Source organism: Drosophila montana, unplaced genomic scaffold (genome assembly GCF_035044405.1).
Source record: "Drosophila montana isolate Dmon_TW-CO22-7 unplaced genomic scaffold, ASM3504440v1 contig_3068_1, whole genome shotgun sequence".
NCBI classification, from domain to species: Eukaryota; Metazoa; Arthropoda; class Insecta; order Diptera; family Drosophilidae; genus Drosophila; species Drosophila montana.
The window spans coordinates 14,938-40,610 of NW_026997944.1; the positions used below are offsets into that span (position 1 = coordinate 14,938).

Genomic DNA, 25,673 nt, shown 5'->3' on the forward strand with positions numbered 1-25,673 from the left:
CGTTTCTACTCTAGATGCATACACTTCTACATCCAATCGACTGCTGTTTGTTTACCCGTTCATTGAATACATTGCAAAAATAGACAGGTTAAAGTCTGGACTAATTTCAAATGTCTGCGTTCGCCAATTCTAACACCCTAGCCATTTTAATATGTTTTGAACTAATAGGCACTGTTCATAGTTGTGGATGCAAACGCAGTGCTAGTACAAAAAAATTATTACATTAAGCTTAAAGTTATATTTACAATATATGCAATTTGTTACATCGAAATAAGTTTTCTTTATGTTATTTAAAAATTACACCAACATGCATTCAAATCCGAAAATATTTGTTTTTAATAATCTAATGAAAGGAACACCCATCATATTTTTAAAAAGGACTCATTTTTTTCAAACTACGGTCACACTTATTGATACAGTCTGGCATCTTTGCTGCAATTGTAATTTAATATTGTTTGTTTTTAATACTGGGTCGTTGCAACAGATTTAAAGAAGTATGTACATATATTGTAAGTTGTCCCTCAATCAAATTTTGATACATTGATACGAATTGCATTCAATATAATATATATAGGTACATATATGTATGAGACACAAAAATGAAGTGTGTGCTTAGGCTATTCTTAAAAAAAACGCTTAAAAGTCTTGTAACTTATGTATAATATGTTTATGTACATATCGTTATACCACTAATATAAGAACATCGATATGTTCTACGGGTAGAGCTACATGTGTGTATGCTTATGCATTGGATTTTATTAAAAAGTAACTTACTGAGGACAACTTGAGTTTAAAAAAAACTACAGTCGAATCTAGGTAAAAGCATGTATTACAATGTCTGTTCTATGGGATACAGTTTTTAACATCATTAGTAAACCGAGTATTTTAGTTTTGTGCAGAAAAAAAATAAGTAACCTCAATTGGACTTAAACCCGTTACCGACCGAACTACTTGCTAATGTTTCTATTCGACAGCCATATAAATAAATAATTTGTTTTTAATAACAATATAACACAAATTTAAATAGCAGAACACAGCACAGGATTTAGTAAAATCACAACTGCAATGCTGTTTATAGAATTCAATAAAGACGCACATCTGGAATGTACGTTTGTACATGTTCACACAAATTCTTGCAGCTTGCGCTAGCTGACACAAACACTTGGCTTGTCAATATCAGTATAAGCATACGGCTTCTTGGTATCTTCTTTATTTCTTAACCAATCTGGATGAACATTTTTGGAGTTTTCGTATTTCTCTAAAAGACAGTTGCATTAAAATTGGTGGGTAGTTCCAATACATATGTATATTTATTCTATTCTGGAAGCTACTTGTCAAATTGGGGGACATTTGCTCAAATAACAGGATTTCGATATCGATTCTTATCGATTGCTTAGAAACGGGACAAGTATTCGGAAACGGGAAATGAACTCCTACTGCGCGGGCACTAGGAGAAATACGTTAATTTCAAGTCTCTAGTTCTTACAAGCTCTGAGCTGCTTGCAATCATACAAACGGGCGGGCGGACAGACGGACAAACAGACGGCTATTGATGCTGATCAACAATACGATCGGAGATGTTTCCTTCTGCCTGTTATATACATTTGCACAAATACATTATACCCTTTTTACCCATCTGCATTGGGTTCTGGGGTATACAAATTTGTGCTGCGTCTTAAAGTAATTTTAAAGTAAACATGTTAAAATTATGATTCACGAATACTTCAAAGCAAATTGTACAGTGGCACACGAAGTCTCACATAAACAAAATAAATGCTTTTTTGAGTTCAATGTTTAATAATAATAATAATCAGTAAGCGTAAACCTTTCTCTACCAACACCAAATACAGCTCGCATTACGAGCTCGCTTGGTTAAAAATCAAAAATAGACTCCTGTATCTGAGTCGAATTGAACTCCATTCAACTTTACCACCGCCTTAAACCTCACAGCCATACGAAGAATTCTGTTTCGAGGGAAAATCGAGAAAAAAGTTCCATCTTCGGCACGCCGAAGATTTAATACCCTTGCAGACCCAACCTTTTCAAAATGCTCATAGTGCTTTGCCCGTATCTAAGAAGCACAGGGAAAATAGTTAATGCCGAGTATGGTTAAGATATCTTGAAAAACAAAACAGGTTTCCATACAACAACTTAATTTTCGACCGATCGTTCCTATGGCAGCTATATGATATAGTAGCCCGATGTGAATAAGATTTTGCATAAGTAGAGGGAGCATAGTAAAACTAATAAATGCCGAGTTTGGTCAAGATATCTTGAAAAACAAAAAAAATTCATACAGCAGCATAATTTTCGACCGATCGTTCCTATGGCAGCAATATGATATAGCTGTCCGATCTTAATAGGATTTTGCATATATATGGGGAGCGTAGTAAAAATAATAAATACCGAGTTTGGTCAAGATATCTTGAAATACATAAAAATTTTCCATACAAAAACTTAATTTTCGACCGATCGTTCCTATGGCAGCTATATGATATAGTTGCCCGATCTTAATAGAATTTTGCATATATATCGGGAGCTTAGTAAAACTAATAAGTACCGAGTTTGGTCAAGATATCTTAAAAAACATAAAAATTTTCCATACAAAAACTTAATTTTCGACCGATCGTTCCTATGGCAGCTATATGATATAGTGGTCCGCTCTTAATAGGATTTTGCATATATATGGGGAGCGTAGTAAAACTAATAAATACCGAGTTTAGTCAAGATAACTTTATAAACAAAAATGTTTTTCATACAAGAACCTACTTTTCGACCGATCGTTCCTATGGGAGCTATATGATACAGTGGTCCGATCCAGCTGGTTTTGACATATGAACTGCGTGCAACAGAAAGAGGGAATTTTGCAAAGTTTCATAAAGATAGCTTTAAAACTGAGAGACTAGTTCGCATAGAAACAGATAGACGGACAGACGGACATGGCTATATCAACTCGGCTGTTGATACTGATCAAGAATATATATACTTTATGGGGTCGGAGATGTCTCCTTCTATGCGTTAGACATTTCACGACAAAATTATAATACCCTCTGCAAGGGTATAAAAAAGAAAGATACTTCAATTGTATATACTATTCTAGAAGCTACATTTCAAATAAGGTGACTCTAGGTTTCTAGGTGAAAAGGTTTCCTCGAAAACAGGATTTCCATATATATATATTTATAGATTGCTTAGAAACGGGGCAAGTTATCGGACATCGGTAACAAACTCGTGCTGCGCGGGCACTAGGACCTCAATCAAAGTCGTCTAAGTCTAACTCTAATGGATTCTGAGATCAACACATACGACAAGTCGGACGGAGGGAAAGTCAGTCGAACATGATTGACTAGTTGGCTATTTATAATGACCAATAATATAAGTTATGGCCAGACTCTTGGCGAGTATTTAGTTGGTTGATTAATAAAAATTAATTGATTGATGACAGTCGGCTTGCCTTGCCAAAAAATAACGCGATTGTTATTTTAATAAGCTAACTTTATTATACTCGGCTGCAGTGACTGTGTCAGCTCAGGATATGTTAAAAACTAATTTGACAAGTATATGATTATTACTAGATAGCCCTAGTCTACGCCGGCAAGTCTTATATTGCGCTTCCGCGACGATCGCGACCATCAGTGACCAAAGGCAGAATGGCCAGCACCAATACATTGTATAATAGTGAACAGTGTCAAATGTAATCGTTTGTGTTTACTTTCGTTAACTTATATATACTTTGAGGGGTCATACATTTGCATAAAAACATTATACCCATTTTACCCATTTTCAATTGGTTCTGTGTATAAAATGTGTTAAGCTTGACCAAGCGATATTTTGGTAGAAGATCCCCTAGTCGGGCATTCCTATTTATTTCCTCCAGTAACTGAAGTCATTGAGGTAAGTAGCTGCAAAAATGACAAGCTCCTTGCTACATTTTTTTAGAGGTTGGATGTTTTGGATGGCGTCTAGTGAGTTATTCAGTGTAGTGCATCATTACATCATGCACCTGTTATGCATACTTTTGTCATTCATTGTCTTTTTTTTTTTTTATATAAAATGGCTTTTTAAGTCCAGTTAATATTTCGTTTCCTGCGTAGATTAATAAAATATCCGTATATTGGAGGTCGAGTTGCTCCATACAACAACCCGCGTGCCATTCATATTCCCTATTTTTATACCCTGAACCCATTAAAAATGGGTAATCAGGGTATATTGTATTTATGCAAATGTACGTAACAGGCAGAAGGAAGCATCTCCGACCCCATAAAGTGTATATATTCTTTATCAGCATCAATAGCCGAGTCGATCTAGCCATGTCCGTCCGTCTGTCCGTATATATGAACGCAAGGATATCAGAACCTATAAGAGCTAGCTGAAATTTTAGCTGTACGTCCTCCTAATGCCCGCGCAGATCGAGTTTGTTTCCGATATTCGATAACTTGTCCCGTTTCCAAGTAATCGATAAAAATCGATATCGAAATCTTGTTTTTTGAGCAATTTCGGCAAATAATAAGAGCTAGAGTCACCAAACTTGATATATAGCTTCTAGAATAGTATATATATATCAAGTATCTTTCATTTTATACCTATCTCCACCTCCCCGCTACCACCGCAAAGCTATAAATCAAGTTAATTATCCAACTTGTATTGCCCATCAATTTAAGCCACGATTTATATGCAATTGCATTATTGAGAATACACAAATATTCTTTATTATATTCTACAAAAATATGTACTGTCGAAAATTTCATTAAGATCGGTTAAGAAACACTAAAGTTATGTGCGCACGTGTTAGCAGCATAGCTGCTGCGCAAATTCCATGAATTTCTGTATACATGTACACACACACACATTCATGCGCGCCTTCTTTGAACTCTATCAACAGCAATGCAATTGCGATTGTATTGTTTTCTGTGCTGTTATTTTAATTGGTTTTGTTCTCATTAAAACTCAGTTATTGGTGTGGCCCTTGAGTAGAGGCAACGGCAAGTGGTGCGGTTAGTTGCGAGTTCGAATCCTGCCAAGGGAACAATTTTTTTTTTCTTTTCATTTTTATTTATTACTACTAAATCAAATCGATCTGCATTTGGTGTTTTTGCTAAAGAGATGCTTTTCCTCTTCAGCAGTGTTCTTTGGTTTTGTGCCACTTCACATCTCTCTAAGTGATCTACCGTAAGCACCCGCCGAATTCGGGTATTTGGAGCGCAAAATATGATTCCATTGTTTGCTAATATTATAGGGGACGGTGAGTTGCCCTGTAGTAGTTGGCTGAGTCTGGCGATAAAGGATATACGACGGAAGCTAAGAAAGCCAGCCCTTGTCCAAAGATTCCTTACCTTCCAATTTCCACGTAATAATCGCCTAACAGCCATTCCAAAGGCTCGAGGAATTCATCCTTGGCAATGTGTAGCGTGCCTTCCGTTAAGACATGTGTATATATGAGGCTTTTATATGAAAACTTAACAGTTAATCGGATTTCGGGTAAAAGCTCGTTAATCTTCGTTTTATTTCCGTTTTCGAGGCAATACAGTATTTTTATACCCTGAACCCATTGAAAATTGGTAAAAAGGGTATAATGTATTTGTGCAAATGTATGTAACAGGCAAAAGGAAGCATCTCCAACCCCATAAAGTATATATATTCTTGATCAGCATCAACAGCCGAGTCGATTTAGCCATGTCCGTCTGTCTGTCCGTACATCCGTCTGTCCGTATGTATGAACGCAAGAGTCTCAGAACCTATAAGAGCTAGAGACCTAAAATTTTAACTGTAGGTCTTCATAGTCCATGCGCAGATCGAGTTTGTTGCCGATATTCGATAACTTGTCCCGTTTCCAAGTAATCGATAAAAATCGATATCGAAATCCTGTTTTTTGAGCAATTTCGGCAATAATATGAGCTAGAGTCACCAAACTTGACATATAGCTTCAAGAATAGTATATATATATCAAGTATCTTTCATTTTATATCTATCGCCACCTCCCTGCGTCCACGTCAAGGCTATAAATCAAGTTAATTATCCAACTTGTATTGCCCATCAATTTAAGCCATAATTTATATGCAATTGAATTTTTGAGAATACACAAATATTCTTTATACTATTCTACAATAAGATTTTGTTCTTTATTACTACTAAAGCAAACGAGCGTGTAGCGCGAGCTGCATTTGGTGTTGGAAGAAGAGGGTTCAGGGTATCCCCTAGTCGGGCGCTCCCGACTAGAACCTCTTACTGGTTTTGGTTGCTTTTTAGTGGTAATTTTATGTTTCACGTAGGGTGCTATGCTACATTAGCCAGATTTTTTTAAGAAATATCTGTTTCTAGCCATCACCTTGCTGAGGTTGTAGGCGGGCTGCCATCAGTGCACACAATCTCCAATCCCAATTTTGTGCAACGTTTTACAGTATAAAATTCGCGAGATTCTCCTTTCTAGGCACCCAATTCCAATCGTTCATTGTTAAGACTTCCAATATTTCATCCGCCCGATGAGCGGATTTATCCATACCAAGACTGTCTTGGAGATGTACCACATATAGATATGTCCAGCATACACCCTTTATCTGTTACCAAATTGGTTGGACCAGCAAATTGGTAACCAAGGAATACTCCGGTAGTATTTTGAAACCACTAATTGCTTTATCGGGATTCTTGTAATAACTTGTATAAGGCTATAGCCCTCATTCATCTTTGGATGTACACTAATGCATACCATTACCTTTTCACAATGTATTTAATCATGCATATCAAGACATACGGTATCTCAAAATTCACCTTCTACAAACATCGTATAAATGAATTCGCAGTTTGGTACAATCATTCTTATCTCGAATCCTCCATACGGGGATGTGAATGTCTGCTAATTCCTGCAAGAATACATTTAAGTCCTTCTTAGAATGCTTTTAACAGCGCGCGTACTATAGTCTAAACTGTACTTGCAATTCAACAATCAATTCTTGCACAAGTGTTAAATTCTTTAAATTTTGATGATTTGAATTTGATTAATTTTTTTTAACTTTCTCTCACGGATAGTTGGGAATTTGTAATTCAGAATATTCAACTTTTTACGGGTCTTTCTGTCCTATCTAAGTTCCGTTTGAGACTTTTCATGATGCTTGTCTTTGTAGATATAAGATATAAGATAAATCCGCCAGCTAATTATTCCCTTGTCCACCAAAAACTACCTGGATCAGGGAACTCATCATTATTATTTGACTCTCGTTTATTTGTAATATCTTTTTTAATTAAAATTCAAACAATTTATGCTGTTTTGCTTTGCCACCCACATGACAAGTTCTAGACTTTCACTCCTTTTTCTGTGCGGTACCCGACATCATTCCACTCCCCTTGGAGATCAATGCAATACAATCAATACAAAGACCTGATTTCTAGACAGACGTCAAATCCCGGCTATTAACCACAAAGGATCCTGTTCTATTGATAACTATATCGCAGATATAAATTTAAAGGCATAAATATAGCGGCGACTACAATTCAAATCTGTGTCATAGCTCAAATTTTCCTGATAAGTCTTACAAGTCTTTTATTGCTAAATGATTAATTACCATTCGCATGAACAACATACTAATTTTGGTCTATGCAACGATATATGTAGTTGGTTTTTATACCCTCAACCCATTAAAAATGGATAAAAGGGGCAAATGTATGTAACATGCAGAAGGAAGCATCTCCGACCCCATAAAGTATATATATTCTTGATCAGCATCAATAGCCGAGTCGATCTAGCCATGTCCGTCCATCCGTCCGTATGTATGAACGCAAGAATCTCAGAACCTATAAGAGCTAGAGGCTTGAAATTTTAGAGGTATTTATTTGGTTTTCTATGTTCCACATATATATGCAAAATCCTATTTAGATCGGACAACTATATCATATAGATGCCATAGGAACGATCGGTAGAAAATTAAGTTATATGGAAAATTGTATTGTTTTTCAAGGTATCTTGACCAAACTCGGCATTTATTAGTTTTACTATGCTCCCCATATATATGCAAAATCCTATTAAGATCGGACCACTATATCATATAGCTGCCATAGGAACGATCGGTCGAAAGTTAAGTTGTTGTATGGAAAATTTTTATGTTTTTAAAGATATCTTGATCAAACTCGGCATTTATTAGTTTTACTATGCTCCTCATATATATGCAAAATCCTATTAAGATCGGACAACTATATCATATAGCTGCCATAGGAACGATAGGTCGAAATTAAGTTGTTGTATGGAAAACTTTTTTGATTTTTAAGACATTTTAACCTTACTCGGTTAATTAACTGCCATTAACTATTTTCCTTGTGCTTCTTAGATACGGGCAAAGCACTATGAGCATTATGAAAGGGTTGGGTCTGCAAGGGTATTAAATCTTCGGCGTGCCGAAGATAGCTCCTCCTTCTCGTTTTGTTTATTATCAAATTTGATAAGCAAAATTTGCAAATATTTTGTGCTTAGTTCTTTTGCAAAATCTACCGGTCTTGAATGGGAAATGCGGGTCAAAGGCTTAAAAAACAAAATTTTATTTTTCGGCTTCGAGATTCTCACCACAAGACACGGACGGAAATCATTGATCCCAACATTTGGTTTCGTATTCAATGGATTTTAAACATATTTTTAGATTGACGTGGAGTTCAAGATACTACTTTTCATAAGATTTCGCTCATATGGAAGGAGCGTAGTGAAACTAAAAATGCCGAGCTTGGTCATGACAATCAAAAAAGTTTTTCATACAAGAACTCGATTTTTGCGGATTGTTTCAATGTAGTAGACCTTTGGCTAGTTGGGTAATGAATAGTTGTATTATTAGTTATTTCATTAAACGATAACAATTGTGAAATAATGTGATGCGCTCCAGGACTCCAGTCCTCCACAGTGATGGGCAGCTCAGAGGCAGGCCCGATATATAGTGACCCATAGATCTTAGCTAGGGCTGCCATAGTACTCCCCCCTAGACAAGTCGTAGATTGTAAGGGCCAGTACTATGCTGCTTCTCATAAGGGTGAAGTGATGGAACGTTGATTTGTAAAGCTCCGTAATCGGCGGAACCAGTTTTGCCATTCGTGGGGACGGCTTCGTCAGCCTTTCTAATTGCTATAAATGCAGGTTGTTTTCCACAACGGTGATTCTATGTCATTAATGCGCACGACGAAGACCAGATCTGATGGCTTGGATAACACCTCATAAGGTCCTGAGTATGGAGGCCACAACAGCTGATTTACCGCGTCTGACGAATGCATGTGACCATTCAGGTATGGCTTTGTCCAGAAAGTGTTGCCTGAATTTTGGTGCGCAACTGACTGACATGGATTCGAGGGTGCGTTCAGCCCACAAAAATATTGGTTGGAAAGGCGAAGCACCCGTGAAATATTTCAGCAGTTAATGCTTGAAGATCTTCCTTGAAACACGTTCGGAGACCAAGCATTAAAGTTGGCAGTAGTTGGGTCGACGGGGTCTGCGGGTTGCACATTAAAGCGGCTTTCATAGACATATGTTAACGTTCGACTATGCCGCTTTACGGAGGGTGGTATGTTGTCGTGTGGATGTGTCCACTTCCCAGTAAATTGGCCAGTGATTTGAAGAGTGCAGATTCGAATAGGGTCCTTGATCGGTGGTGAATTTCAAAGGAACCCCAAACCGTGATTTGGGAGAGTTGGTGAACATTTGAAAATGCGGCGTATCTCAACGGAAGTGGAATATATAATCTAGAAGTTCCTATCAATACGTCGCAATACAGAAAGGTTTTTTTGTTGACTTGCATTGACTGTAGTTGTAACGATGTGACTTCATTTAAAATACTTGTCAGCTCGCTGTCCGTTGCTTGGCCGCTTCAATGCTTTTTGTATCGATATTAATTTTCATCGTTATGGCATTGAACCTGGAGAGGGCGTTGTCGCTGCCGCTTACATGTAGGATAGTTGTAGAGTACTGCAATATAAAGCCCAATTGACTCTCCGATTCATCGGATGTGTTCATCTGGAGGTTTAACACGGTTGCCATTTACTGTATAGCTTTTAAATAAAACCTCAGTCTGTTGAAAATTGAATTTTTTGTCGTTAATACTGAGGCAGTTTGCTGGCAGGATTAGTAGGACATTGTTCACGTGTTGCTTGTGCTCCTCAACTAACATGATCAGGGTATCATCTATGTAGCATACCACATAGTCGACACATCGGAAAAATTGGTCCATGCCTTGCATTTTTGAATCCATACGGCATGTAAACAAATTCAATCAAATCAAACTGTATGTTTTTTCGATGTGTTCTGGTGCCATCGGTATTCGATAGTATGCACGTTCTAAGACCAAAGTCGGGAGAATGTGTTTACCATGTAAACGGTTTTTTTTTCGAGTATCTGCGGTATCGGATAATGTTCAGGACTTGTTATCGCGATTAGATTCCTGTAATCGCCACATGCTCGCCATGTACTACCATGCTACCATGGTCTTTACTACGCTATGGACTTTTGGAATAGGGACAGATTCCTTCGTCGATCAGTTGATGGATTTATGCTTTTGCAGATGCCAGTTTCTCACCCGTCAGTCGCGGTGGACGATCTGCTACTGGTGATCCAGCTGTAGTGGCGAACTGCATGTGATAAAGGATTTTCGCATAATTTGATGGTCGCGTTGACCGCTACGACTACGGCTGTGTGGTTCTTGTGCATTATTTACAGCTTTGAAATGCTGAGAGCTGATTGAACTGCCGGTGGTCTTGCCCCCCGTTGCATGTGCTGAATGGTGACTGGTCGTAGAAATGCTGCCGCCCCTCAGCTGAGTAAACGGCAGCCGCTCTAGTTTAACTGTTTTTAACTTGGGCAGCTCGGTTGGCATTTACGGGAGCGATCAACAAACTACTGTGGTAGAAGCAGAGCGATATTTTGTCTCCATCCTTCTCCTCGTTTTCGGACTTTGGTGGGCGTGGTGCATATGACTGTTTTTATCTACGGGATTCGTCCTGTTATCGACTTTATGGGGCTAAATTGGGGCTATGGTTACTGACCGCGTCAAGATTCTGCTGGGTTTGCTCAGCAGTTGCAGTTTGTGTCAACATTACGTAAGTTGTTTCCACTACACTAGTTTCCAGCATCTTGTCTGCTATTTTTGCCAGCTTATTAAGGTAAGTTTCCTCGCCGACAGAAATTATCGGTCGAACCGATATTGGAATCTGGGCGATAAATAGAGTGCATACAACGGCATCACAGCTACTAGCGGGTGCTAAACGAGGCATGTGTGTAAGGATTTCCGACGGCTTCATGCCTGTCATGTCGCGACTCTGCAGAAGCCTCTTTAGTTTTGAGTCCTCTGAATCCGCAATTGTTTTGAACACCCGTTTCTTCAATACACCGTATCTGTTATTCAGAGGTGAATGTGTGATGAGATCTTCGATGGTGAGGGCTAGACCCTTCTCTAAGTGTATCGACACCAAGTTGCACTTGCGATGGTCAGCGACAATATTGCGCCATTAATTCTTGAAGCTCTTCATTAAGATCGCTATCTTGCGTCGCCATGGTTGTCGCTACAAAAACTCGTCAGAGTCAGGAAATGTGCGCCTTATGGACTTGGACTTCAGAAAGTAGTGCTCGTTTTCCATGTAATGTTTCTCTTTGACGTTCAGGGTCACTATTTTGGCTAGTTGGCCAAAATCAACCAATAAAAGTAATACACAAAAAATTAACCGACAATTTCAAAGCTGTTGTCTTTTTGTGAATCTGCGAATATTCTAGGGCGCAATAAGACCGTTGTCAAGCCATATGGCAGCTAGCGCAAAGCGCAATAAAGTCTACATACAAACAATCGAATTGTATTGTATGCTGTGCTGTGTGAATGTGCTGCTAATTTAGATCAGTTGTTTTCTCATTAAAATTCTTCGCATGGCTGTAATGTATGATTCGATGGCAAGTAGTTCGCTCGGTGGATGCGAGCGCGACGCTGGAATAGAAATATATATGTATATATTTTTTTATAATACCTTTACGCATTTAGCGGGAGCAACGTCCGAAAAATCTTAGCAAAATCGCAAAACTTTAAAGGAATCTGTCGAAAAATTAGCATTTAATGGCAACATATTTTGTGTTTCACCAAACTAAACATTCACAAGTTCCACCATTCTGAACAACTATAAGCCATGTATCTACAAGAGTATTAAACCTTCTACTACTTCTTAACTGCCTTGGTGTGTTCATTTCCCTTTTAAGGGTGTACATAGTCAAAAATAAAAAGATATCAACACTTGGCCAGTATGTCACGCTATCGGGAATGGGACTTGGCCTGCAAAGTATATGTTGGAAACTTGGGATCATCAGCATCAAAATTTGAGATTGAAACTGCATTCAATAAATATGGACCTTTACGTAACGTATGGATAGCACGCAATCCGCCTGGCTTTGCATTCGTTGAGTTCGAAGATCGGCGCGATGCTGAAGATGCCACCCGAGCACTTGATGGAACACGCTGCTGTGGCACTGCAATCCGTGTAGTAATGTCTTCAGGATGCTCTCGCGACAGAGCTCTTCGTGGCGTTGCCGAAGGATGCGGCAATAGTGGTGGGCGCGGCAATGGACGATTTAGGTAATTTTATAAAGTCATGTTTATTTTAATAAAAATATTACTGCTATCGATTGACATCCATGTCTGTCCGACGATTAAAAATGATTGTTAAAAGATGCGATCAGAGAAGTGTACACTTCGGAAATGCAAACATTTTATGTAAATGATCTAGATTACTTAAATCAGTTCCTTTTCATTATTTTTGCATCTAAAAATATATTTTGGTGTGTAGACAGTTATTTGGCTATAGTTGTAAGGTTAAGTAGTTGTTAAACTGTTGACAAAACCGACATTTTTATGGCTCAAATTTAAACACTACTTATAATAATATAATATTACAAATCTCGCCCCTCCAGATCTGTAGATGACAAGATTAATAAAAAAAAACTAAGCGTCACTAATTAATTGCAGCACTGCAACCATGACCACAACAAGAATATACCTTGTGATAAAGGCAAAACCTTTTACAGTAATAAAATTTAAATTAAGAATGTAGCATTTAATTTAATTAAACACTGATAACTTTAATTCAATGATTTAGGTCTTTCGATGTATAAAAACGTATATAAAATACTTTTTAAAATCAGCCTATTTCGACATGAAGGTGTTAACAAATAGATAAATAAATATCCAGTTTTGGGTACATGGAATCACCACATCATACTCAATAAGATTCTATTTGTTTGACTTTAAGGCGCTATGACAACTAAGCTTTACAAAAAAATCGATCTGTTTGCTTAATATGGTGCTTTAGGGTCTGAATAATAACATGTTGAAGGACAATGTGCGATAAGAATAGTTTATTTTAGAAGTTTTGTGCAAGGCTTCTCGGCACGCGACATTTAAAATATAAACTTTCAAACGCAATTATCTCAAACCTCAAACCAATATGTCGAGCTGGACGCACCAATAAATTATATAATTTTCATCCGATAAGGTTTATATTTGACAAAAATATTTAAAAATACATGTTGAAAGAACTATTAAAAATGTACTGAAAGTTTTTTGGCAGTATTTTAATGCGGGGAGCTCCCGACTAGGGGATACCCTGAACCCTCTTCTTCCAACACCAAATGCAGATCGCGCTACGCGTTCGTTTGATTTAATAGTAATAAATAAAAATGAAAAGAAAAAAAAACTCGCAACTAACCGCACCACTTGCCGTTGCCTCTACTCAAGGGCCACACCAATAACTGAGCTTTAATGAGAAAAAAGGCAAATAAAATAACAGCACAGAAAACAATACAATCGCAATTGCAATGCTGTTGATAGACTTTAAAGCAGACGCGCATGAATGTGTGTGTGTGTACACGTATACAGAAATTCATGGAACTTGCGCTAGCTGCTGCTTACACGTGCGCAAATAACTTAACCGATTTTATGGAAATTTTCGACACTACATCGTATTGTAGAATAGAATATAGAATATTTGTGTATTCTCAAAAAGTCAATTGCATATAAATTGTGACTCTAGCTCATATTATTTACCGAAATTGTCCAATAAACAGGATTTCGATATCAATTTTTATCGATTACTAGGTGACGGGGCAAGTTATCGAATATCGGAAACAATCTCGATCTGCGTGGGCACTAGGAGGACCTACAGCTTACAGCTTTAAAGTCTCTAGCTCTTATAGGTTCTGATATCCTTGCGTTCATACATAAGCACAGACGGCTACATCGACTTGGCTATTGATGCTGATCAAGAATATATATACTTTATGGGGTCGGAGATGCTTTCTTCTGCCTGTTACATACATTTGCATAAATACATTATACCCTTTTTTCCCATTTTTAATGGGTTCAGGGTATACAGATTTAATTGTTTCCAGCAACGGCACCTACTTTAAATATATTAATTGGTGTTCTAATAATACTGTTTTCCTGCACATACTCTTTCAGATCCCGTTCACCAAGGCGTTCTCGGACACCACGAAGCTTCTCTAGAGATAATAGAAGTCGTTCCAATTCACGTGATCGATATAAAAAACATTAACTAACAATTTAGTTTTAATCAAAATTGTGTTTAATGGATCAAAACAAGCATTTATTTGAACTAAGTAACCTTAAGTAATTGAATTAAGTAAACATTTTTCCATGCATTTAAACATCTATTATATTTAATACTAGCGGCTATTACCCGGTCTTGCCCGTGGCACGTATGTTATAAAATCAATGTTTTCAAAAAGCTTTGAAAATGATTTTGAAACTGATCGGACGGGAATCAAACAAACTTAAAATTCACAAAAAAAAACTTTGAAATGCATTTTCCACCGAAGGAGTTTAGATTTTGCGAAAAATGTGAAACACGTCTCAAATGATTTTTCTTATAGATCTTTGCAAATAAATTTGAACACAAAACGTCATCCACCAAATCTTCGCACCAAGGAGGGATGGATTTTTCAAAAAGTGTGAAACACCCCTCAAATGAGTTTGAACATAGATCTTTGAAAATGAGTTTGGGGCCGATCGGATGGTAAACAAAAAACTTTCATACAACCGTTTTCCGCCAATTTGCCACTGTTGCAGATGGAATTTCGCAATTCGATGAAATACGTATTCATTAAGTTCTTATGGAGAGCTTTGAAAATAAGCTTAAAGCAAATCGGACACAACTTAAAACTTCGCACAAAATATCTTTGAGTCGCAATCCACCCGAAAAAGTTTGGATTCTGCGAAAAGTGTGAAACACGTCTCAAACGATTTTTCTTATAGATCTTTGGAAACGAATTTGAGCGCGAAACGTCACCCACCAAATCTTTGACCTCCATTTCCACCAAGGAGGAACGAATTTTTCGAAAAGTGTGAAACACCCCTCAAATGAATTTGAACAAAGATCTTTGAAAATAAGTTTGAGGCCCATCGGATCGTTAACAAAAAACTTTCATACAACCGTTTTCCGCCAATATACCACTGTTGCGGGTGGAATTTCCCAAATCGCTGAAATACGTATTCATTACATTCTTATGTAGAGCTTTGAAAATAAGTTTGAAGCAAATCGGACACAACTTAAAGCTTCGCCCAAAAAATCTTTGAATCGCATTCCCCCCGAAGAAGTTTGAATTCTGCGAAAAGTGAAAAACACGTCTCAAATGAATTTTCATATAGATACTTGGAAATAAATTTGAGGGCGAAACGTCACCCACCAAATTTTTGACCCCCATTTCCACCAAGGAGGGATGCATTTTCCAAAAAGTGCGAAACACCCCTCAAATGAATTTGAACAAAGACCTTTGAAAATAAATTTGAGGCCGATCGGATGGTAAACAAAAAAGTTACATACAAAGGTTTTTTTGGGATTTTCATTAAAAAGGCAATAGATCTGTAGAGGGATTTTTTATTTTCTTGTATTCCTTTGTATAAGTTTTAGGAAAGAATGCAGACTGACGTCATCTATGCTGATTTAAGTAAGGGCATCGATGCAGTTTAGCACTCCTTGTTACTATTCATATTATGCCTTCCTTCTTCTTAGCTGGGTTTTAAAGTACTTGAGTAACAGAGCTCAAAGGGTTCTTTTACGAAATGCATATTCTAAATGTAGCCAGCTGATTTCTGGGATTCCCCAAAGCAGTCATCTCCAACCAATACTCTGCAATATGTTCTTAAATGACCTTCCCTCGTGTACTAAAGTCTGTCGATAATGTGAAGTTGTGCCTTGCATATCGTATGTGACTTCCTGTCATCTATTATAAGAATGGTGTCAAATCTTCACTGTTATAAATGCATAGGAATGACATTCTGTACAACTCTCCCTAAATAATTTCCTGCACAGGGTGGAATTTCTGAAAAGTGGGAAATACCTCTCACATTAATTTGAACAATGATCTTTGAAAGTGAGTTCGATATGACGGCAAACAAAAAATTGCAAGCAACTGTTTCAAGCGATTTGTTCACACTTGCGAGTGGAAATGGCGAGAGCCCCGAATCAGCGTGCTCCTCTGTCACATAAGATAACTAAAGTAAAAATATCATAATCCCAGCTTATACGGCTTGGGCTGTGCCTTGACTGCCAATTAGTCAGCTTGTACGGCTTGGGCTGAGTGTTGTCGCTATTTAGTCAGTTAGTCAACATAAGAGCTAGTGACTTGAACGTATGTCCTCCTAGTGCCCGCGCAGTATGCTTGTTTCTGATAATGATGACTTGTCCCTTTTTCAAGCAATCGATAAAAATCGATATCGAAGTCCTGTTTTTTGATCAAATATCTTTGGTTTTAAGAACAAGAGTCACCTAGTATGACATGTAGCTTCTAGAATAGTATACACAAATCAAGTATCTTTCTATTTTTTTTCGTCGAAACTGAATTATTCTGTAAGGTATGAGACGATGCGTAAGCAAATTTATCGTGGGTATGTTTTGTGGAAATGTATGTAACCGCCCAAAGGAAGCATCTCCGATTCCACAAACTATATACGTTCAAAGTTTCAAGGCTCTAGCTCACAAGCGTTTCAAGAGCGACGCCATTATAAATACAAACGAAATGGGTTCAGGGTATGAATATGCACACAATTTATCTTTAAGCAATTAAAACATTTAAACAGCGAAGGCGCTTAAAATCCAGTAAAATTGTGTGCTTGGCGCACACTTTATTTTGTTTATGTGAGACTTAATGTGCCACTGTACAATTTTCTTAGAAGTATTCTTGAATCATAATTTAAACAGGCGCACACTTGTAAAAATATAATGTATACTAAAAAGGTACACTTTAAACTTAGTTGAAGACGCAACACAAATTCGTTGCATATTTCGCACTGGATTATATCTTACGTCTAGTCATCATTAAATTCCCTCTGTCTAAAGAAGGCAAGTAGCCTTAAGGCCACATTGGTAAAATGGCGTTACTCTAGCGCATGCGGTATGTATTTGATTCTTGAATTTCAGATAACTCGCCCTTGAAATTTATATCGATGACAAAATCTAAGTCTCGATTGTTGCGTTCATTTGGCTTCATTTGAAACGTTCCATTAATTTCTTCATTTTTCTTGGCAGTTATGTGATCATCCAAATAGAAGACAGTTTGCTTCCAATGTGTATATGTGGAATCAGGGGAAGTGCTGAATCCAAGACGTTTGTGACACTTAGTGAATTCAATGTTAAAGTATGTGACCAAAGCTTGCACAAAATCATTACGCTTGATAGTAAGATTAAATTTTGAAGAGAAGTTTAAATCGGCTTTTTGCACTGTGTACAAATCTACCTCCTTTACCATGCACGCCGTGGAAACCACTTGCTTTGGGTCCACAACATCAACGAGTGGTTCGGTAACCGCCACCTTACGTATACAACTCATATCAAAGCCATACACATCATCCCACCAATTAATTTTTTCGTCTTTATACTGGCGATCTTCAATAGCTGTGATGTAAAGTGTGCCCCTGTCAGGAAACATCATACCATTCGGCTTTAGCCATCTATCACGCGCATACAACACCGTGTCCAACATTGACTCATAAAATAGGCAGTACCTAAAGTTTTGATGGAGTAATTTTAGTTAATATTAGTTTATTATTAACAATCACATACCCCATCCATTCTGAAATAATAATGTCCACTTTTTCGACACCATTTGGAAGTTCAATCTCCTCGATTTTCCCTTTGACTACTGTAATTACGTCTTGCAAATTGTTGTCAATAATCACTTGTCGAGCAAACTCTATTATATTGGAGCAGTCAACAGCAATAACTTTGGCGGCTCCGGCCTTAGCAGCAAACATGGATAGTATTCCAGTACCGCATCCAACATCTAAAACAGTCTGCAAACAATTTAATGTATAGCTCGTCTAAATTTATTTCATTCTTAATGTGGTTATGAGACCTGTTGGATGTTGTATTTAATATGCAAAATTGTAACAATTCAAATAACTTGTTGGTTTTTCGCAAGGTGAACAACCAGAAATATGTATTTTTCTTTAAAAAAAATATCAATATTGGATTAGGGAAAACATCCATTTTTGGTACATTATTCTTTGGTAAATTACTCAACATACCAACTTGTGTCATACTCCAATTAAAATAGTTTACCTTTCCCTGGAACAGATGCTTGTTATGGTACATTGCGTTACGGTATGTGACGGTCCGGACCTCGTCTTTAAGCATTTCTTCGTGGATGCCGAAATGAGCGTACGAGTCGAAATAATAGTCCCTCGAAGTCATCTCGTCTGCATTACCACTTGCATCGCCAGGGCTAGGAGATGCCGTGCCACCGCCACTGGCGTTGGCGTGGGTAAGTTTTTTTAATACATTGTTCGAGTTAGCAATTCCGATTGGTATGAGGCCGGTCGCGGTCGCGCTCTCGAGCTCAACACTCGACTCCATTGCTATATCTGTTGACGACTGCAAAAATTCAATTCAGTCATCATTCCGCAACTCAATAAGACATACTTACCATATTTTTTAATTTTACTTGGCGTGACTTGCGACAACTGAAAGAAATTAAGCAATGTATAAGATACCAGTCTGCTTCCCTCCAAACACACGCGAAAAAGTGCTACCAAGCAGTCCACTACTAGGGATGGTGAGTGCATATCGATATTTGAAAATTAAATTTACGATATGAATTATAAAATTACTGAAAATATCGATAAGAATGCTCAATTATTAAAAAATAAGTATTTAATGGGAGTAGTCTCACTATGCTAAACGCAGTTTGATTTTATTTCTAAATATTATTTGTGATATACATATACAACAATACTTATTTGTTCAATTTAATTTTTAAGAGAGATATGTAAAATAGATGCGCAGTGTTCCTGTAAGTAAGGCAGTAATTTACAAACTGCGACATTATATCGATTTATGCGATTTGTGGAAACGGAAGTCGGCAAGACAAAATATTTTTGGCTCCATCTTTTAAGGAAGCAATCAGTAAATAAACTGACTTATTTTGTGAAAAAAACAATAAAACTGTGGGATAAAATGTAGTTAGTTGGCAAACAATTATAACTAACAAAAGCGAGCTATTTTTAAGCTATCGAAGACTGTTAATACAGTATATGTAGTCGTAATGAGGTCGCTGTCATCTTCTACGTCGCACACATTCCGTGACAAATTATCGTTCTCTTAGCTAGGTTAAAAACAAATAACAAGGATGCAGTCTGGTATAACTGCCATCGCAATGATCGGCTCATAGCGTAATTACCGAGTCAATCAATCGAAAATAGTCTTTTTGATTAATAACTTAGTGACTTTCAGACTAGCTGTAAGGTAGTGACTTTAAAGTTGTCATAGGCGGTTTTGGCGTGGCCGCAACTTTCTGGCTCTTATTGTAGAGGTTATAAGAAGTCTATGCATTGAATTTGGGGCCCTAGCTCCAGACTTTATACATATATATATATATATATGTATAAAGTCTGGAGCTAGGGCCCCAATATATATATATAACAACGATTTGACGAATATTATTTTTCTAATTATTTTGTAAAATCTAAACGAATTGAGACTAATGTGTGATCATGTTGGAACTACGATTTTATTTAATTGCAGTAAGCCCACTGTTGTTAATGAAATTAAATATCGGAAAAGCAATGCTGTGCCATATTGTTAAATCGGTTTTAATATATCGATTGCATACATATTTTTGGCGGCCAGTTCTTGTTTCACATTGTGTTTAAGGCGGCGTTTGTGGAAGTAATCAATTTTTGTAATCTATATATTTGAACTGGTACATTATCATAATGGAAGGCTTCGATGACGCTGGCGTATTTTTCTCAGACAATTTTGGAAATGATCAAACCCCAGATGGCGCCCAAATAAACTTACAAGCCGTGAAAAAAAAATACAAGGAATTCATTCGTACTTTTAATGAAGACAATTTTTATTATAAATATCGGTAAGTTTCGCCTTATGTTTTGGAAAATTATTATTATCAAGCTTTATATCTATATAGCGACAATTTAAAGCGTAACTATCTTAATGGACGCTACTTTTTGGAGATTGAAATGGAGGATGTGGTGGGTTTTGATGAAACGCTTGCCGACAAATTAAATAAACAGCCTACTGAGCACTTGCAAATCTTTGAAGAGGCTGCGCGTGAAGTAGCTGATGAAATTACAGCACCCCGTCCCGAGCATGAAGAGCAGATGCACGACGTTCAAATATTGCTTATGTCAAGTGCGAATCCCACAAATATACGTGAATTAAAATCAGATAGTGTATCGCGTTTGGTTAAAATTGCCGGTATAATAGTGGCCGCTTCAGGCATTCAGGCAAAGGCAACGCGAATGTCGATTATGTGTCGTTCATGTAGTACTGTTATACCGAACCTGAAAGTCAATCCTGGACTTGAAGGGTATGCTCTGCCACGAAAGTGTACTACCGAACAGGCCGGCAGGCCCAAATGTCCTTTGGATCCCTTCTTCATAATGCCGGACAAATGTAAGTGCGTTGATTTTCAAACTCTCAAGCTTCAAGAGCTGCCAGATTTCGTGCCGCAAGGAGAGATTCCACGCCATTTGCAATTGTTTTGTGATCGTTCACTTTGCGAACGTGTTGTTCCCGGCAATCGAGTGCTTATACAAGGCATTTATTCAATACGTAAGATTGGTAAGCCGTCGCGACAAGATGGTCGCGAAAAGGCTGTTCTCGGAGTGCGTGCGCCATATATGCGCGTGGTTGGCATAACCGTTGATGCAGAAGGAGCAGGCGCTGTTTCGCGTTATACTAACATATCCAATGAAGAGGAGGAGAACTTCCGGCGTATTGCCGCTTCATCAGATATTTATGATCGTCTTTCAAAATCCTTGGCACCGAGCATATTTGGTTCCGACGACATTAAGAAGGCAATAACTTGCATGTTATTTGGGGGCTCACGAAAACGTCTCCCAGACGGACTTTGTCGTCGAGGCGATATTAATGTGTTACTTTTGGGCGATCCAGGTACCGCTAAGTCGCAGCTTCTTAAGTTTGTTGAAAAAGTAGCCCCCATTGGGGTATACACTTCTGGAAAGGGCTCAAGCGCAGCTGGTCTTACGGCATCTGTTATGAAGGATCCGCACACTGTGAGTATTAGTACATATGATTTATATTAAAATTAAATATAAACATATTTACATACTTTGTAATCAGCTACTAATTACCATAATAGATATTAATACTTATATACTCAATCTCAACTGTAGTAAATAATCATTCAAGATTATTCTTTCACCCTCAGCGTAATTTCGTTATGGAAGGTGGAGCTATGGTTCTAGCTGATGGTGGCGTAGTTTGCATTGATGAATTCGACAAAATGCGTGAGGACGACCGTGTTGCCATTCATGAAGCCATGGAGCAGCAAACGATTTCGATTGCGAAAGCTGGTATTACAACCACATTGAACTCCCGTTGCTCAGTGCTTGCAGCTGCCAACTCTATATTCGGTCGTTGGGATGATACAAAGGGCGAAGAGAACATTGACTTCATGCCGACAATTCTTTCACGTTTTGACATGATCTTTATTGTAAAAGATGTGCACGACGAGACTCGAGACATCACTTTAGCCAAGCACATAATAAACGTTCATCTGAGCTCAAACAAGTCGGCGCCCTTTGAGCCAGAAGAAGGTGAAATTTCTTTGCCTATGTTTAAAAAGTACATCCATTATTGTCGCACTCGTTGCGGTCCGCGTCTAAGCGAAGCTGCTGGTGAAAAACTTAAAAGCCGTTACGTTTTGATGCGATGTGGTGCTGGCCAGCAGGAAAAGTCGGCAGATAAACGTCATTGTATTCCAATTACAGTGCGTCAGTTGGAAGCTGTCATTCGTATTTCTGAGTCATTGGCGAAAATGCGTTTACTTCCATTTGTTATGGATGACCATGTAAATGAAGCGCTTCGTCTGTTTCAAGTGTCTACTCTTGATGCTGCCATGACAGGCAGCCTGGCTGGTGCTGAGGGTTTTACCACTGAGGAAGACCAGGAAACTTTAAACCGCATAGAAAAGCAACTTAAAAGGCGCTTTGCTATCGGATCGCAAGTTTCTGAACAAAATATTATGCAGGTAATTAGCAGTACAGCAGTACACCATAAAATATCAATTTATCAAATATATTTTTTGCATTTTAGGATTTCTTGCGTCAAAAATACGAGGAGCGAACTGTAATGAAAGTCATTCATACGATGATTCGCCGCGGAGAGCTTCAACATAGAATGCAACGCAAGATGCTGTATCGCATTTGCTGAACAAATACAAATCTTTCATATTATTAATATTGAAACAAAATAAAAATTTTTAATCAACTTATTAAAAAAATATTCTTATCAACAAATAACATTTTTAAAAGAAATTAATACCAGGTATACTCAATAAATTGGACATTTTAATTTCAGCGGGTAATTTTTGTATTATAATTATATCCTCAATCTCTTAAATTTTCACCCTTGATTAAATTATGCTGAACTTTTAATAAGTATATCAGGATGACTAGGTATTTCACGAACATTATAATAACATTGGTAAAAATTCGAATTTCCAAAATGTTTTAAACCCTGTTTGCAGCCAAAATCATTGCTGTGATTAAAATAGATGTAGATGTTCAATAAAATGAGGACCATTAAAACCTCTCTCTTGTGTATTGGTGAATTATATAGCGGATTTTACCTAAATTTACTATTTATTTAATCGGAGTAAGATATACCCTGAACCCATTGAGAACGGTTAAAAAAATGTATAATTTTACTCTGCAAATGGGTGTGACAGTCGGAAGGATTCATATCCGACCCCATTAAATGTACATATATTCTTAGTCAATTGTGTGAATTCGTGGATTTATGAAAATGCAAAAACTAAAGGCTTGGAATCTGAAATATATTCTAGTTTAGTTTTTTTAAGCGTAAATCGAAGCTCATATGAGCTAGATACAGCAAATTTGGAATGTAGGTTCGCATATAGTATATATGTTCATATTTAAAAAATTTTGGATACCTCCCTCATTCTCTTCAAAAACAAAAAAAAATTGTATAACAAATTCCTGAAACTGATTTAAATTTTGTAGATCACCTGTTGAAAGCTACTGCATTCAAAATTTGGAGTGTGCCCAGAAAGTGTTACCAATGCAGTAATTATTTATTTAATGCATGAAAAAAGTTAAGGAAGATGGTGATAGAAAAGAAGCTGGAAAATTCGTAGCTTATTAAAAAAAATACATAATCTGCAAGCAGACAATTATTTTGAATAGTCGTAGTCACGCCTTTGTTTAGTTTTGCGCCAGTTAATTAGCTGTTCCGACTGTTCACGAAATCAAACCAGTGAGGAAAATGCTCGTCCCGAAAACTGATTTACATTTGCTTTAACGAAATCTAGATCAAATATTAATGTTTGACGTAAAGAAGAATCTAAGATGTTTCTTAATGAAGCTCAACCCTCAACCCCAACTAGAGCACACTACCTGGTTTTTATACCCTGAATTCATTAAAAATTGGTAAAAAGGGGTATAATGTATTTGTGCAAATGTATGTAAAAGGCAGAAGGAAGCATCTCCATATCCGTGTGTCCGTCCGCCCGTATATATGAACGCAAGGTTCTCAGAACCTATAAGAGCAAGAGACTTGAAGGTGCTCCTAGTGCCCGCACAGTACGAGTTTGTTTCCGATAGTCGATAATTTGCCCCGTTTCCAAGTAATCGATACAAATCGATATCGAAATCCTATTTTTTGAGAAATTCCCTTAGGTTTTTTTGAGCTAGAGTCCGCAAACTTGACATTTAGCTTCTAGAATAGTATATATATCTCAAGTATCTTTCATTTTATAGCTATCGCCATCTCCCCGCTACCACCACATAGCTATAAATCAAGATAATAAACCAACCTGTATTGCCCACCAATTTGAGCCACAATTTAAATGCAATTGACTTTTTGAGAATATACAAATATCTTATAGCACAATAAGATATAGGTACTGTAGAAAATTTCATCAAGACCGGTTAAGAAACACAAAAGTTATTAATAAAGACGTGTTTTGGCTGGCCACGAGTTTGGGGCAGCATGCGCAAATTTAAAGAATTTCTGTATACATATACACACATACATTCCTGCGTGTCTTCACGTTTTTTTTTCATTAAGACTCAAATATTGGTGTGTGGCTTGAGTGGAGGCGGTTGCAAGTAGTGCTGTATATTACGAGTTCGAGTCCTATGGAAGGAAAAAAATTAATTTTTTGTCAGATTATTTTTTTACTGATAAGGCAAACGAGCTTGTAGCGCGATCTGCATTTGGTGTTGGTAGAAGAGGGTTCAGGGGATCTCCTAGTCGGGTACTCCCGACTAGAGCCTCTAATTTGTTGATATGCAACTCTTCAAGCGCTTCTAGAGAAAGAATCTTAATTCGTTTGCTTTCCATTGGTGTTATCTGTATTGTGGGATTTCCTGATGTCATGACTGTGACCTCTATATTGCTAAACTCTTGTTTGTTGATGAACAAGGTTTCATTCCAGAAATGTATCATGTAGGTGCTACCTTACGCGTGTCTCGCAATTTAAATGTGCCGTTGAAGTCGTTCACCAAGTCGACAGCGGCGCACAGCGCTTGTCCTCCACTGAATAACTTAGGTATTCAGTTAGTTGTTTATTTTTTTATTTATTTATTTGTGGTTGACAAAACGAGTGTCTTCCTAATTATTCAATAAAATATATACAATTATGAAAATTAAATGGTAAAAGCCTAGTTAGAGAACACACATTGTGGCAGAGCTTACAATTTTTGATCTATTAAAAATTGTAATATTATGATATCTTTTACAAATGTCGTTTAGGCAATAAATTGTTTTATTACAATGAAATAGTTCGTTGAATTCTAAGTGTTTATAGCCTGAACCCATTGAAAATGGGTAAAAAGGGATTTATGTATTTGTGCAAATGTATTTAACAGGCAGAAGGAAGCATCTCCGACCCCATAAAGTATATACATTCTTGATCAGCATCAACAGCCGAGTCGATTTAGCCATGTCCGTCTGTCTGTCTGTCTGTCCGTCCGTCCATCTTTCCGTATGTATGTTTGAACGCAAGAGACTTGATTTTAACTATAGGTCTTCCTAGTCCATGCGCAGATCGAGTTTGTTTCCGATATTCGATAACTTGCCCCGTTTCCAAGTAATCGATAAAAATCGATATCGAAATTCTGTTTTTTGAGCAATTTTGGCAAATAATAACCCTAGAGTCA

General features: G+C 37.4%; 3 protein-coding genes across 5 annotated transcripts; 2 read left to right on the forward strand and 1 right to left on the reverse strand.

Moving 5' to 3' along the window:
* The first annotated feature begins 372 nt into the window (after nucleotides 1–372).
* On the forward strand, nucleotides 373–14,650 carry Rbp1 (RNA-binding protein 1). Of its 3 annotated transcripts, none has more exons than XM_064685499.1 (3): nucleotides 373–509; nucleotides 12,197–12,569; nucleotides 12,905–13,039. In XM_064685499.1, exons 2-3 carry the CDS (start codon nucleotides 12,241–12,243, stop codon nucleotides 12,951–12,953), a joined length of 378 nt encoding a protein of 125 aa, XP_064541569.1. In that variant the 5' UTR covers nucleotides 373–509; nucleotides 12,197–12,240; the 3' UTR covers nucleotides 12,954–13,039. The 3 variants fall into 3 exon arrangements, with proteins under 3 accessions (XP_064541569.1, XP_064541567.1, XP_064541568.1); XM_064685497.1 differs by lacking the exon at nucleotides 12,905–13,039 and adding an exon at nucleotides 14,451–14,650 and having other exon boundaries at nucleotides 377–509; XM_064685498.1 differs by lacking the exon at nucleotides 12,905–13,039 and adding an exon at nucleotides 14,451–14,650 and having other exon boundaries at nucleotides 382–494.
* Nucleotides 14,651–17,102: 2,452 nt separating this feature from the next.
* Art1 (arginine methyltransferase 1) lies at nucleotides 17,103–19,074 on the reverse strand. The gene is made up of 4 exons (XM_064685495.1): nucleotides 18,932–19,074; nucleotides 18,568–18,879; nucleotides 18,070–18,299; nucleotides 17,103–18,011 (listed from the first exon to the last, which is right to left on the reverse strand). The coding sequence occupies exons 1-4, from the start codon at nucleotides 18,932–18,934 to the stop codon at nucleotides 17,390–17,392; spliced, it is 1,167 nt and encodes a 388-aa protein (XP_064541565.1). The 5' UTR covers nucleotides 18,935–19,074; the 3' UTR covers nucleotides 17,103–17,389.
* A 1,066-nt stretch (nucleotides 19,075–20,140) lies between these two features.
* Nucleotides 20,141–22,790, forward strand: Mcm5 (Minichromosome maintenance 5). Its single transcript, XM_064685494.1, has 4 exons — nucleotides 20,141–20,374; nucleotides 20,432–21,542; nucleotides 21,698–22,519; nucleotides 22,585–22,790. Exons 1-4 carry the CDS (start codon nucleotides 20,220–20,222, stop codon nucleotides 22,699–22,701), a joined length of 2,205 nt encoding a protein of 734 aa, XP_064541564.1. The 5' UTR covers nucleotides 20,141–20,219; the 3' UTR covers nucleotides 22,702–22,790.
* Nucleotides 22,791–25,673: the final 2,883 nt, after the last annotated feature.

Excerpts from the sequence above, each read along its gene's own strand:
- Mcm5 (XM_064685494.1), top strand. The coding sequence starts at position 20,220 with ATGGAAGGCTTCGATGACGCTGGCGTATTTTTCTCAGACAATTTTGGA. Across the intron at positions 21,543-21,697 it reads TTATGAAGGATCCGCACACT|CGTAATTTCGTTATGGAAGG; the intron begins GTGAGTATTAGT and ends TTTCACCCTCAG. Across the intron at positions 22,520-22,584 it reads CTGAACAAAATATTATGCAG|GATTTCTTGCGTCAAAAATA; the intron begins GTAATTAGCAGT and ends TTTGCATTTTAG.
- Art1 (XM_064685495.1), bottom strand. Across the intron at positions 18,300-18,567 it reads AGCATCTGTTCCAGGGAAAG|ACTGTTTTAGATGTTGGATG; the intron begins GTAAACTATTTT and ends AATTGTTTGCAG. Across the intron at positions 18,012-18,069 it reads ATTATTTCAGAATGGATGGG|GTACTGCCTATTTTATGAGT; the intron begins GTATGTGATTGT and ends TCAAAACTTTAG.
- Rbp1 (XM_064685497.1), top strand. The coding sequence starts at position 12,241 with ATGTCACGCTATCGGGAATGGGACTTGGCCTGCAAAGTATATGTTGGA. Across the intron at positions 12,570-14,450 it reads CGCGGCAATGGACGATTTAG|ATCCCGTTCACCAAGGCGTT; the intron begins GTAATTTTATAA and ends ATACTCTTTCAG.